Source organism: Watersipora subatra, chromosome 11 (assembly GCF_963576615.1).
Source record: "Watersipora subatra chromosome 11, tzWatSuba1.1, whole genome shotgun sequence".
NCBI classification, from domain to species: domain Eukaryota; kingdom Metazoa; phylum Bryozoa; class Gymnolaemata; order Cheilostomatida; family Watersiporidae; genus Watersipora; species Watersipora subatra.
The window spans coordinates 5,913,996-5,925,672 of record NC_088718.1 but is presented as its reverse complement, the minus strand read 5'-3'; the positions used below and the strand labels follow the sequence as shown (position 1 = coordinate 5,925,672).

The following is an 11,677-nucleotide window of genomic DNA, read 5'->3' as shown; positions in this document are numbered from 1 at the left end:
TTAAATATCAAAAGTGTATTGTCATATGAATGCTGCATGTGACAACATAATAGGTATTAAAATCCGCTTCGTACAAAACTTTTTGTGTATAAATGTTCATTTGTATGCCATAAGATGCACAAACTTTTAGATAGCATTGAGCAATAAAGCCTAAGATATACATGTAGGCTTAATAAAAACTATGGTAGGACGTCTTAGTACATGGTGTTTGGGAGTTCATTTGAGATTCTCAACCAAATTACTACATAAACATGTACACAGACATGCATAAACATAGACATGCATGTGTATGCATAAAATGCTTGTTGAAAGTTAGGAAATATTCTTCAAAGTATCAACAATTCTTTGCAGCTCAAATACAGAATACTTTAGAGAATGGCACAAAACAACATTGCACTACAATAATACCTCACAAAATCAGCTGTTATGCTGCATAATAAATGGTATAAAAATACTGAATGAAAATTTGGAAAAATCATACAAAGTTGATCTTTGATGTGGTGAACTCTGTACAGTTGATAAATTCATAAATGCATATTTACAAAAATAAGCATGATGTGACTAACATAGTATTCTGGTGAGCTACTACCAGAAAATTATGTTATTTATAATGGGGGATTAGCCCAAGTCTAAGGTGCTGTAGGTTGAAGATCCTTATTCTTTTTTGCTTTACTTGCTCCTGTGTTCATGGGCTACAAAGATAAAATAAATAATATCAATATAATTATTTAAGCTTTAAATAAAATCAATAGATGGAAGGTTTATTACAAAGATTTACCTCTCATTGTTCTTGCCACACACAACCGTTTAATCAAAACAATCGCTTTAAGAAGATTCTGACTAACCAGAAATTATAATGTTAAAAACTGATAAACTGTTATAAAATGGAAGGTCTGTCAACTCGGTCAGTTTCAACTATGTCTAGCTAATATTGAAAGTATTATTTCAAAATGCTATAAGTTATAACTCTTCACACCCACCTTGAAAGAAGACGTAGCTTCTAACTACGGTGCAGTCGGCTGCGCTGGAAGTGGCAAAGCAGGAACAGGTCCTCCAGGTGCAGATGTGCATGTGACGGGATCTACCAGATGTGAATAGTTGCACACACACAGCCGGAAGTCATAGCTTGTACCCTGGGTGCAGTGCTGGCGTCCAAAGAACTTGCACTGAGTGTTTTCTTTAACTACAATTGAGTTTGGTTATACAATATTCAGTTGAGAGTAAAGTCATAATTAAGATATATCTAAAGATATGAAAGTTGGAAAAAGCGTTCTCACTTGAATAGCTTACCTACGACATACGGGCAACTAGGATGCATTATGAACCCTGGAGGTGCGCTTCCAAAAGGCAGTGTCAGTCCCAATGTTGTGCCACCTATTACACTTGGAGAGGACGTGGTTGGTCCTAAGCCCAGATCTACTGCCAACATGGGATCAGCCTGGCCAGGAAAGGCAGTGGGTGTATTTGGGGGAAGCTGGTTAACTTTATTTGCTGCTAACAAAAGCCCAGCTGTTGAAGTTGTGGCTGGTTCTGCTGGAACTGGCGGAGCAGTTGGAGCATTTGCTGGATTAGCTGCAATAAGTTGTGCAATCATAGGATCTGCAGGTACATGGGCTGATGGTACAGCCTTTGTTGGATTTACTGCTGCAGGAACTGTAGTTACAGACGCGACAGTTAGAGGTGGTGCTGTTGTAGAGACAACAGGTGCTGGTGTTGTAGAGACAGCTGCTCCAGAGGCTGTTGTTGTAGAAACAATAGGTGCTGGTGTAGTAGACACAGCAACTACGGCTGCTGTTGTAGACACAACAGGTGCAGGAGCAGCGGTTGTAGACACCACAGGCACAGGAGCTGCAGTTGTAGACACCACAGGCGCAAGGGCAGCGGTTGTATCCACCACAGGCACAGGAGCTGAAGTTGTAGACACCACAGGCGCAAGGGCAGCGGTTGTATCTACCACAGGCACAAGAGCTGCAGTTGTAGACACCACAGGCGCAGGGGCTGCTGTTGTAGACACCAAAGGCGCAAGAGCTGCAGTTGTAGACACCACAGGAGCTGCAGTTGTAGACACCACAGACACAGAAGCTGCTGTTGTAGACACACCAGACACAGGTGCAGCGGTTGTAGACACCACAGGCGCAGGAGCTGCAGTTTTAGACAAAACAGGGGCATGTGACGCTGTTGCAGGCACCGCAGGTACAGGTAGTGTTGTTGTAGACATAACAGGTGCTGTTGTTGTAGACACAACAGGCACAGAAGCTGCTGTTGTAGACGCAACAGGCACAGATGCTGCTGTTGTAGATGCAACAGACACAGGGGCTGCTGTTGTAGAAACCATGGGCGCAGGTGCTGCAGCTGTAGACACAACAGGAGCATGTGACACTGTTGCAGATGCAGCAGGTACAGAAGCTGCCGTTGTAGACACAACAGGCACAGGTGCAGCTGTTGTAGACACCACAGGCACAGGAGCTGCAGTTGTAGACACAACGGGTACAGAAGCTGGTGTTGTAGACACACCAGATACAGGTGCAGCTGTTGTAGACACCACAGGCGCAGGAGCTGCAGTTGTAGACAAAACAGGGGCATGTGACGCTGTTGCAGGCACCGCAGGTACAGGTAGGGTTGTTGTAGACATAACAGGTGCTGTTGTTGTAGACACAACAGGCACAGAAGCTGCTGTTGTAGACGCAACAGGCACAGATGCTGCTGTTGTAGATGCAACAGACACAGGTGCTGCTGTTGTAGAAACCATGGGCGCAGGTGCTGCAGCTGTGGACAGAACAGGAGCATGTGACACTGTTGCAGATGCAGCAGGTACAGAAGCTGCCGTTGTAGACACAACAGGCACAGGTGCAGCTGTTGTAGACACCACAGGCACAGGAGCTGCAGTTGTAGACACAACGGGTACAGAAGCTGCTGTTGTAGACAGAACCGGCACAGATGCTGCTATTGTAGATGCAACAGACACAGGTGCTGCTGTTGTAGAAACCACGGGTGTAGGTGCTGTAGTTGTAGACACAACAGGAGCTTGTGACGCTGTTACAGATGCAGCAGGTACAGGTAGTGCTGTCATAGATGCAACAGTTGCAGGAGCAGGTGGTGCTGTTGTAGAGCTGATTACCCCAGAAACTGGTGTTGTAGAGATAGGAGGTATAGATGCTGGTGTTGTTGAGGCAGCAGATACAAGTGCTGAGGTTGTAGACAAAACAGGTCCTGAAGCTGATGTTGTAGAAACAGCAAGCACTGACGGTGGTGTCGTGGACACAGGAGGTACAGGTCCTGATGTTGTTAAGGCAGTGGATACAGGTGCTGCTGTAGAAACTGCAGATGGAAGTGCTGTAGAAGAAGCAGGTAGAGACATTGTCGGTACTGTTGTTGTAGAGGCGGCAGGTACTGGTGCTGCAGAAGCAGCAGGTACTGCTGTTGTAGAGGCAGCAGGTACTGCTGTTGTAGAGGCAGCAAGTACTGGTGTTGCAGAGGCAGCAGGTACTGGTGTTGTAGAGGCAGCCGGTACTGGTGCTGTAGAGGCAGCAGGTGCTGGTGTTGTAGAAGCAGCAGGTACTGGTGATGTAGAGACAGCAGAGACAGAGACAGCTATGTTTGTAGGTTCAACAGGTACAGCTGCCGCAGTAGTTATGTCAGCTGGTACAGGTACTGCTGTTGCTGAGGCTGATGCAGGTGCTGCTGAAGGGTTGGAAGTTCCAGTTACCGATGGCACAGGATCAATTGGATTTGGAGGGGATGTAAACACCAACATCATCACTGGTTCGCTAGTTGTCACTGATGGCACAGCTGGTGCTAAAAGCTCTAAAGTAGAAGGCTTTGGTGATGGACTCACAATGGCCTTACTGGTTGGAATAAAGGTTGGAGCAGGAGGTGTTTGTTCTGTAGGTGCGAGGCTTTGTGTTGCGCACATGTAAGACATTCCTAGTTCACTCAGAATAGATTTGAGGAAAACGTCACACACTATGCTTCCAGATTTAGATAGGGTCGGATCAGGGCTACAAAAAAGTTTGATAACTTTCACCATCTGTTTTATAAGCCATATTGATCAATAGCCTATTTATGAGAATAACTTTATACTTTGTAGTAGCAGCTATTACGTTGCACCATCGCCTATTTTACTGTTTTTGTTGAGTATGCTTTAGAGCACACATTTGAATTATTAATATAGTAACAACTAACATTGGAACGGAACTGAGCTCATCGCATTCTATGCAACCAGTAGTTTTTAATAACAAACAGTACAAGTCATTTAAACTACAATTTTTTATGAATTTTTATAGTTGTCTAACCTCTGTTGACTGGCGAGAGCTGGTATGGTCTCTCCTTGCACTGGTGTGAGGTTAGCAACTTGTGGTTCAATTGCAAGCTCTACCGGCAGTGGTGTCGTCAATTCCATCTCTGGTGTTTGTGATTGGATGAATGGAGGTTCTACAATCGATGCCGGCATGTTTTGTCCTAATGGTTTTGTCACTGGTGGCGGAGTAAAGTGCAACATCATTACAGATGGTGTTGTGCTTGCCTGTTGTATTGTTGAACCAGCTGTCACACTAGTAGAAGATGTCATTGACATAGTTGAAACTGCAGGAAGCTCCGTAGTTTTCTGTGGCGTGACTTTTGTTGCAGTTGTCATCCTTTCGACTAATGTTGTAGTGGCTGGTAGCTCAGCGGGTGAACCAAAGTTTTGGTTAGGTGTTATTGGTGCCGTCTCATGGATTGAAGGTGCTGCTGCCTTCGGAGCACACATGTAGGACATTTTTAGCTCACTAAGAATTGATTTCAAAAAGAAATCACAATTCAATCCTTCCACTTGAGGAGTTTCTTTGGCAGGTCTACAACAAAATGGAGATCAAGACGTGAGCAACTTTTATGGAGTTCAACTGCCTTACAAGTAGTCCTCGGGTTGCAGTAATTTTACCTTATGTTTAACGATTAAATGAGCTCCTAAAAAGTGTCACAAACAAATTTTTTTTCAACTTCTCATTAAATAAAAATATGCGCAAAGTAAATCTCTTATAATATTAAATTTTGCAAAACCCTTAGTTTAAATTCATAATATAAGCTGAAAACAGTGACTTGATCACACAAGCGTCAGCTATACTGTAATGTACCATCGCAGTGCAATGTCATGTAGAAAAATCTAACATAATTGGAAACTTACTCAGGTGGTGGTAAAGTGGTTGTTGAAAATGTGTTGGCTGTCACAACCTCAGTTACAGGTGATCCAAATTTGGCAGACATTGTCGGTGGAGTTGTTACATGTAAGAACATAAATGGGGAAGTGGTAGATGGCAGAGAAAACGTCGTTTCAGAGACACCAGGTGTCGCTGTAGTCGTTGTTGTCGAAGCTTGTATGGCTGCCGTTGTTTTCTTTGCTGCTGTAGATTCAGGCATTGCAACAGGCGCTGCAGTGACTTCAGGTCCAGATTGTAGCGCTGTACCTTTCTCTTGAGCACACATGAATGACATGCCCAACTGTGAAAAGAATGCTTTCAAGAATGTGTCACATCCAAGCTCTCCTCCCTGGGGCTCAGGTAGTGGTGGCCTGCAAAATCATGTTAGCATAGAACAAATAGTACAAAAATGTCATTTGCATTATTTTTAATCTGAAGTTGAAATACTTGAAACAGTTCATAGCTGCGCTGTTTGTATCATATTTAACATAGTCAATCTATCAGCAAGCTATTTGTATTTGGTTCTAAGGCTCGTTAAACCTTTTACAGACAGTCAATGCTTACTAGAATAGTACCAATTAAGTCTTTAACAAAAGTTGCAGAACCTTTCTTCAACTAACTTAAAACTACGTGTAAGAGTATGAAATTATTTTTACCAAATTATAAAATACTTTAATTTTTTTTAATTTAATGATTTTAAAAGTACTTTTAGTTTTTTGCTAGCAGAAACTTGAGAGGTCTCTAAAAGTAATCAGCAACTATACTCTTCTTAAATAGAAGCTGTTCAAAAGGTTGGTATGAACTTTCAATTTTGACCATAGAGTAATAAACCATATATCAAATATGGCAACTGTTTTGGCAACTGTAGTTTATTTTTATCATTTTAAAACTAATAAAAAGCTGCTTGATTCCTTATAGTGTGCTTAAAATTATTCGTATATACTCTTTTGTCTAAAAATCGTAATAGAATTTTATCTAATCCCGTTCAAATTTCACTTTGGCATTTATTTTTGTATGGTATTTCATGGACACTTTATTTGCCTATTCTGAGAGTGATCAGCAATGGTTTTTATGCTATATATGTACAAACTTTAAAATTATATGACGTTCCATAAATGATAACGGTCAGAAAAAAATGATGCTATGTGATTCCAATGGAATCCAATTTATTGATAAGAGCACAAGGTGAGTATTTTGGTTTAAACTGAAGAAAATCAGTAACCTGGTAATGCATGCAATTGAACAACCAGGTAGACAAACACTTCATTTGCAAACTAACTACAAATATTTCGCATTTTTTTCAATATGTGGCTTAATAATATCACTAAATAGCAAGGAATAATAAATAATATGTCTGCGTACTTACGGTTGTATGTTAGAGTTTATTACAGGAATGGCATTGGAAAGAGCCAATGCTGATATTACCAATATAAGCGATAATTTTGCAGCCATAGCTCTAACTCGTTCGCAGTCTGTAGCAGAATTGAAGATGATCTCGGATGCTAGTCTTTATACACAATTAGAATAAAATTAATTAACAGGTATTCAGATTTTTAGGGAGTGGATGTAGAAGGGTGGAAAGAATTGAATAAGATCACTTATCTTAGCTCCAGTATAGATGCAGCCTAGCGCATTAATTAACTATGACATATGCAAATTGTGTTTAGAGTTTACCAAAAACATTGAATTCAGTCTTATAAAGCAGAGTTTGGTTACATACATGTACTTGTATATGCGTTACTTTAAATTTATTAGGTAGAAAATAAATAATTAGCTAGTATTTCCATTTGTTTTTTGATGAGGTACTTGAACATCTTTTGGCTATTTATTGTTATGAAACCAAAATCTCCAACATTTAAACACTTTGATAAGGTCACTATTGCAATTATTTAAACACTTTGATAAGGTCACTGTTGCAATTATTTAAACACTTTGATAAGGTCACTATTGCAATTATTTAAACTCTTTGATGAGGTCACTATTGCAGTTATTTAAACACTTTGATAAGGTCACTGTTGCAATTATTTAAACACTTTGATAAGGTCACTATTGCAATTATTTAAACACTTTGATAAGGTCACTATTGCAATTATTTAAACGCTTTCATGAAGTCACTATTACAATTATTTAGAGTTTTAGGAAGTCAACAGCACTAGTATTTAAACATTTGTAATGTTAGCAGCGTCAATCTTTAGTTTAACAATTTAATTTTTATGAACTTTTTAAAAAAGCATGTTGTTCATTAGTTTCATTGCTTACAGTTTTGATCTATCTGATATCGTGCTTGTCAGTTTTAAAATGGTAGCGTTAATCTTTCTATCATCTTCTTAAAGCAGGTTACTACTTCTTTTGGTCTCTAATAAGTACTGATGAATTTTCTAGCTTGGCACTCACTTTATCCCCTTCTATATATAGTCATATCAAATCCACTCCTTGTTATAGGGCGGAATAGATTTGTTAAAAGAAGAAGAAATTCTAAGGCTTGAAACTGGAGACATATAGGTGCGTCCGAATAAATTGCCTTCAGTTACATTGTGCTAATGAGGCTGGGCACACATTGCTTACACCCATACGTCGAGCCTTTCAGCACAAGGCGTTGCCCAAAGTAGGTTTAACGCCATGGTAACTTGTATATAGACACCTAATGAATCTTCTTGATTGAATATGTCACCCTCCGGTATAATTCGACACAAATTGCGCAAGGAGGAGTTAATAGTACAAGCATGAGTAATAGCATATAAATTGTATAACTCTGTTATCGTATCAAATCCCAAAAATGCTGAGACAAAATGAAGGTGTTTAGCAAGATTTTGGATTGCAGACAATGCTCATCGCTTGCCAAAAATTGGTTTGCCTTATAGAGTTGGCACAATTCAGGCAGAGAGATGGTCTTTATTGGTTTTCAAAAGGTTGTATACACCAATTGCTATAACAAGCTTTTATCATGGTTCAATTGTTCTGGATGTGTTTCAACTTGTGGCACCATAGGATTGTTATAATAAGGTAGATCATTGTATTTCATATATATTTTATTACCACTAAAAATCCAATACAAGTATATATGCTGCATTCACATCAGTAGGAATATAATAGAGGGCTAAGACTAAGCATATTTCTTAATACAAAACCAATGTTTTATACTGTATGTAAATACCGTACATACAAATGTGTATATACTAAGCATGTCAAACATTTCAATCTTAATGTACCCTCAACCTATTTCAGAAGAATATTCAGCAAAAAAACAATAGAGAAGAAAAATTTTACTATGACATCTATGATACTCCTTTGGCCTGTGATTAAAACCTTCCATTGAATCGAATACAAACAATAGATGCAAACAATAGATGCAAAAAGATCTAGAACATGATACATCTTCAAAATATGGTACAAAGTTCAATTAACTTTTACAAAAATTTGCATCAGAGGCATGTCTCAAATATAAGATTTATTGCAAGTGCCATGTTAATAAAAAATAGTTTGTAAAACTTTGCTAAAGTTCTGAATACCACAGAAACATAGCAGAGTTAAATAACCAAATGCTTCAATAGATCTACGCTACCTCATGCTAGGTACAATTCAAGATTTTATTAAAAAGTTTCTAGCAAAAGATTTAAATAAAGCACATTAGTGAAGCACTTCACTAGAAGCTCTTTACAGCACAGGTGGAGAAGATAAAGCAGCTGAACTGCAGGTAGCTGTATTAACCATGCTGCTGAGGTTGCAGCCACAAAATTCCAAATCAAACATCAAAGTTGGTGGGCAGCGTCGGACTTTTGTAATCGTTGATTGCTTGATAGAATAGCTGGTGCAATCTGAGTGAACTACAAACAAAGTGATACATGTGGTCATACATAAGCTTTGCAAATAATCTCAAAAATAAGCTCAAAATTTAAATTCTATGTCGTTTTTAGGCTGATATGCAGCACTAACCAATGTCAGCGCCTATAATTGTAAAGACTGCCATATTATGTTTGGGCTCTAACAACCAAAAAACAAACAATGTGCCACTAACTAATCTTAAAATATTTTGGTTAACTGTCAAGCTTGTATTATTTAATTATAGTCAAAATAAGTGCCTATTATTCAAACAACAACTTCAAATGCATGTAAATCGTTTCCACTGGATAATAATTCTATTGACTTAACAATGACAAACATCTTACCTTCAAAGTTTGGGCATTTGTTCTGAACTAGGAGCTGAGGTGCAGCAGCATTGGTGGCAAAAGTTGGTGTTGGGACAAGAGGTGGTGTGGTGGATACAACTGGTGAACTTGTAACTACAACTGGTGGTGTGGTTCCAGCAGATGATGTAGTAGAAACAAGAATAGGTGTTTTGAGTCCTATTGTTGAACTCGCCGGAACAACTGGAGGTGTTGTCAACAGCACTGTTGCAGTTGTTGATAAGGCTGGTGATGTAGTTGGGATTAGTCGAGGTGTGGTTGCAACTATTACTGGTGTAGAAGCAGCTGTGGCGTCTGTTAGCGCACAGCAGCTTCCAGCAGACGCTAGAGTAGTTCCAGCTACTGTTGTCGCTGTAGGTGTGATGGTTGCTGTAGGTATTGTTGTCCTTGTATGCGTAATGGCTGCAACAGGTACTGTTGTTGCTGTAGGTATAGCGGTTACTACAGGTCCTGTTGTTGCTGTGGGTGTAGTGGATGCTACAACGGCGGTTGCTGTTGAAGGTGCAGTTGTGGCTGCCGGCACTGTTGTTGCAGGTACAGCAGTTCCTGGTGCTGCAGATGCTGCAGGTACTGTAGCTCCTGGTGCTGTGGATGCTGCAGATACAGCAGCTCCTTGTGTTGTAGATGCTGCAGATACTGTAGCCCCCGGTGTTGTGGATGCTGCAGGTGCAGCAGCTCCTGGTGTTGTAGATGCTGCAGGTATTGTAGCTCCCGGTGTTGTGGATGCTGCAGGTACAGCAGCTCCTGGTGTTGTAGATGTTGCAGGTATTGCAGCCCCCGGTGTTGTGGATGCTGCAGGTACAGCAGCTCCTGGTGTTGCAGATGCTGCAGGTAATGTCGCTCTCGGTGTTGTGGATGCTGCAGGTACAGCAGCTCCTGGTGTTGTAGATGCTGCAGGCACAGCAGCTCCTGGTGTTGTAGATGCTGCAGGTGCAGCAGCTCCTGGTGATGTGGATGCTGCAGGTACTGCTGTTACTGGTGTTGCGGCAATTCCTGGTGTTGCGGCAACTCCTGGTGCAGCAGCAACTCCTGACGCTGTGGCAACTCCTGGTGCAGCAGCAACTCCTGGTGGTACAGCTGAAGGAACTCCTCCAGGGACTGCACCTGGTGGTAAAGTGGCTCCTACTCCAGGACTAGTAAGACCTAATGTGGTAGGTGCTAACGTTGTAGGTGGGGCTGGCGTGGTTGGGACAGGCGGTTGACCACTGAGGATGCGCACAAGATTATTGAGCTGATGTGGCTGAAAGAGTGACCTGTAATAGCGCAGTAAAGTTTGAGATACAAATATATGCCTTATTGTAACAATATTTTCTGTCCTAGAATCAAGATTTAATGGTATTAATTAATAGAGATTGTTTCTTTCAGCCTTTTACCAGAACCTTTTTCACTTTGCTTATATTACTTAAAACATCTATAATAACCCAAAAAAAGTAGTGAATGATGTGTATAAATTAAAAAAGATTTACGCACATATGTATTGTATAGAAGTAGGTAAACGAACCTCAAGCCAGTTAGAAGCTGGCCTTCCGTACCAACTACTAGCATTATAACCACCAGTACCACCAGTTTGTTCACCATCATGATTCTGCAGAGAATAAAACTCACAGTCAATCAGTCTTTCTCTAAGAATGAGTGGCTATAGACACTCACCCACAATATATAGGAGAAATCATTGGTTTCACTTAATCTTCATGTATAATAGTATTTATATTGTAATTACCATTCATTAAGAGGTACAGCGATGGTTAGAGCAGGAGCGTAGCGGGGTTTCCTTCTGGTTAACCTCTCTTTTACTTACGTTATTTCAGAAGAACACTAGACAAGCTTTTTATACAAATTCTATTTATTTTTTCTTTTAGTTTTTATGTATGAAATTTATGATATGTAAGTGTGTGATATTCTTGCATCTGTTTTTTCAATTATCAATCCACCCCTCACAGAGTCTGTAATCCACCCCTCACAGCATTTGTTTTACTATTCATTATATCAGACCAATCCCAGCCCTTTAAGGGCCAACTTTTCAGAAATCATTAGTAGGTCTAATTAATTTAGCCTGAATAAACTTTGACAGCTCTACTAGTGTCATTTTGAGGCTCTTAACAGCCGCTCCCTTTGTCACTAATTTTGGTTTTCACATATTTTTCACGCCCTATGCTTTTCATCCTCCGTTGCCTCCCTCCCAACCCGACTGTGCACTACTGGAGGAACAGCAAGCTAACACCTAAACTCACCACATAAATATTGTATAGCTCTGTTTTGCTTTTACTAATTTTGTTTTACATATTTCAAAATATGCAAATTAAAATGAACTCTAATAAA

General features: G+C 40.2%; 2 protein-coding genes across 2 annotated transcripts; both read right to left on the bottom strand.

Annotated features, from left to right (window-relative positions):
• On the bottom strand, positions 1-6,645 carry LOC137408256 (ice-structuring glycoprotein-like). Its single transcript, XM_068094698.1, has 6 exons — positions 6,541-6,645; positions 5,162-5,545; positions 4,293-4,832; positions 1,291-3,998; positions 981-1,183; positions 1-692 (listed from the first exon to the last, which is right to left on the bottom strand). The coding sequence occupies exons 1-5, from the start codon at positions 6,624-6,626 to the stop codon at positions 1,005-1,007; spliced, it is 3,897 nt and encodes a 1,298-aa protein (XP_067950799.1). The 5' UTR covers positions 6,627-6,645; the 3' UTR covers positions 1-692; positions 981-1,004.
• Positions 6,646-8,185: 1,540 nt separating this feature from the next.
• Positions 8,186-10,985, bottom strand: LOC137408281 (mRNA decay activator protein ZFP36L3-like). Its single transcript, XM_068094738.1, has 3 exons — positions 10,860-10,985; positions 9,341-10,611; positions 8,186-8,998 (listed from the first exon to the last, which is right to left on the bottom strand). The coding sequence occupies exons 1-3, from the start codon at positions 10,937-10,939 to the stop codon at positions 8,829-8,831; spliced, it is 1,521 nt and encodes a 506-aa protein (XP_067950839.1). The 5' UTR covers positions 10,940-10,985; the 3' UTR covers positions 8,186-8,828.
• Between the last annotated feature and the right edge of the window lie 692 nt (positions 10,986-11,677).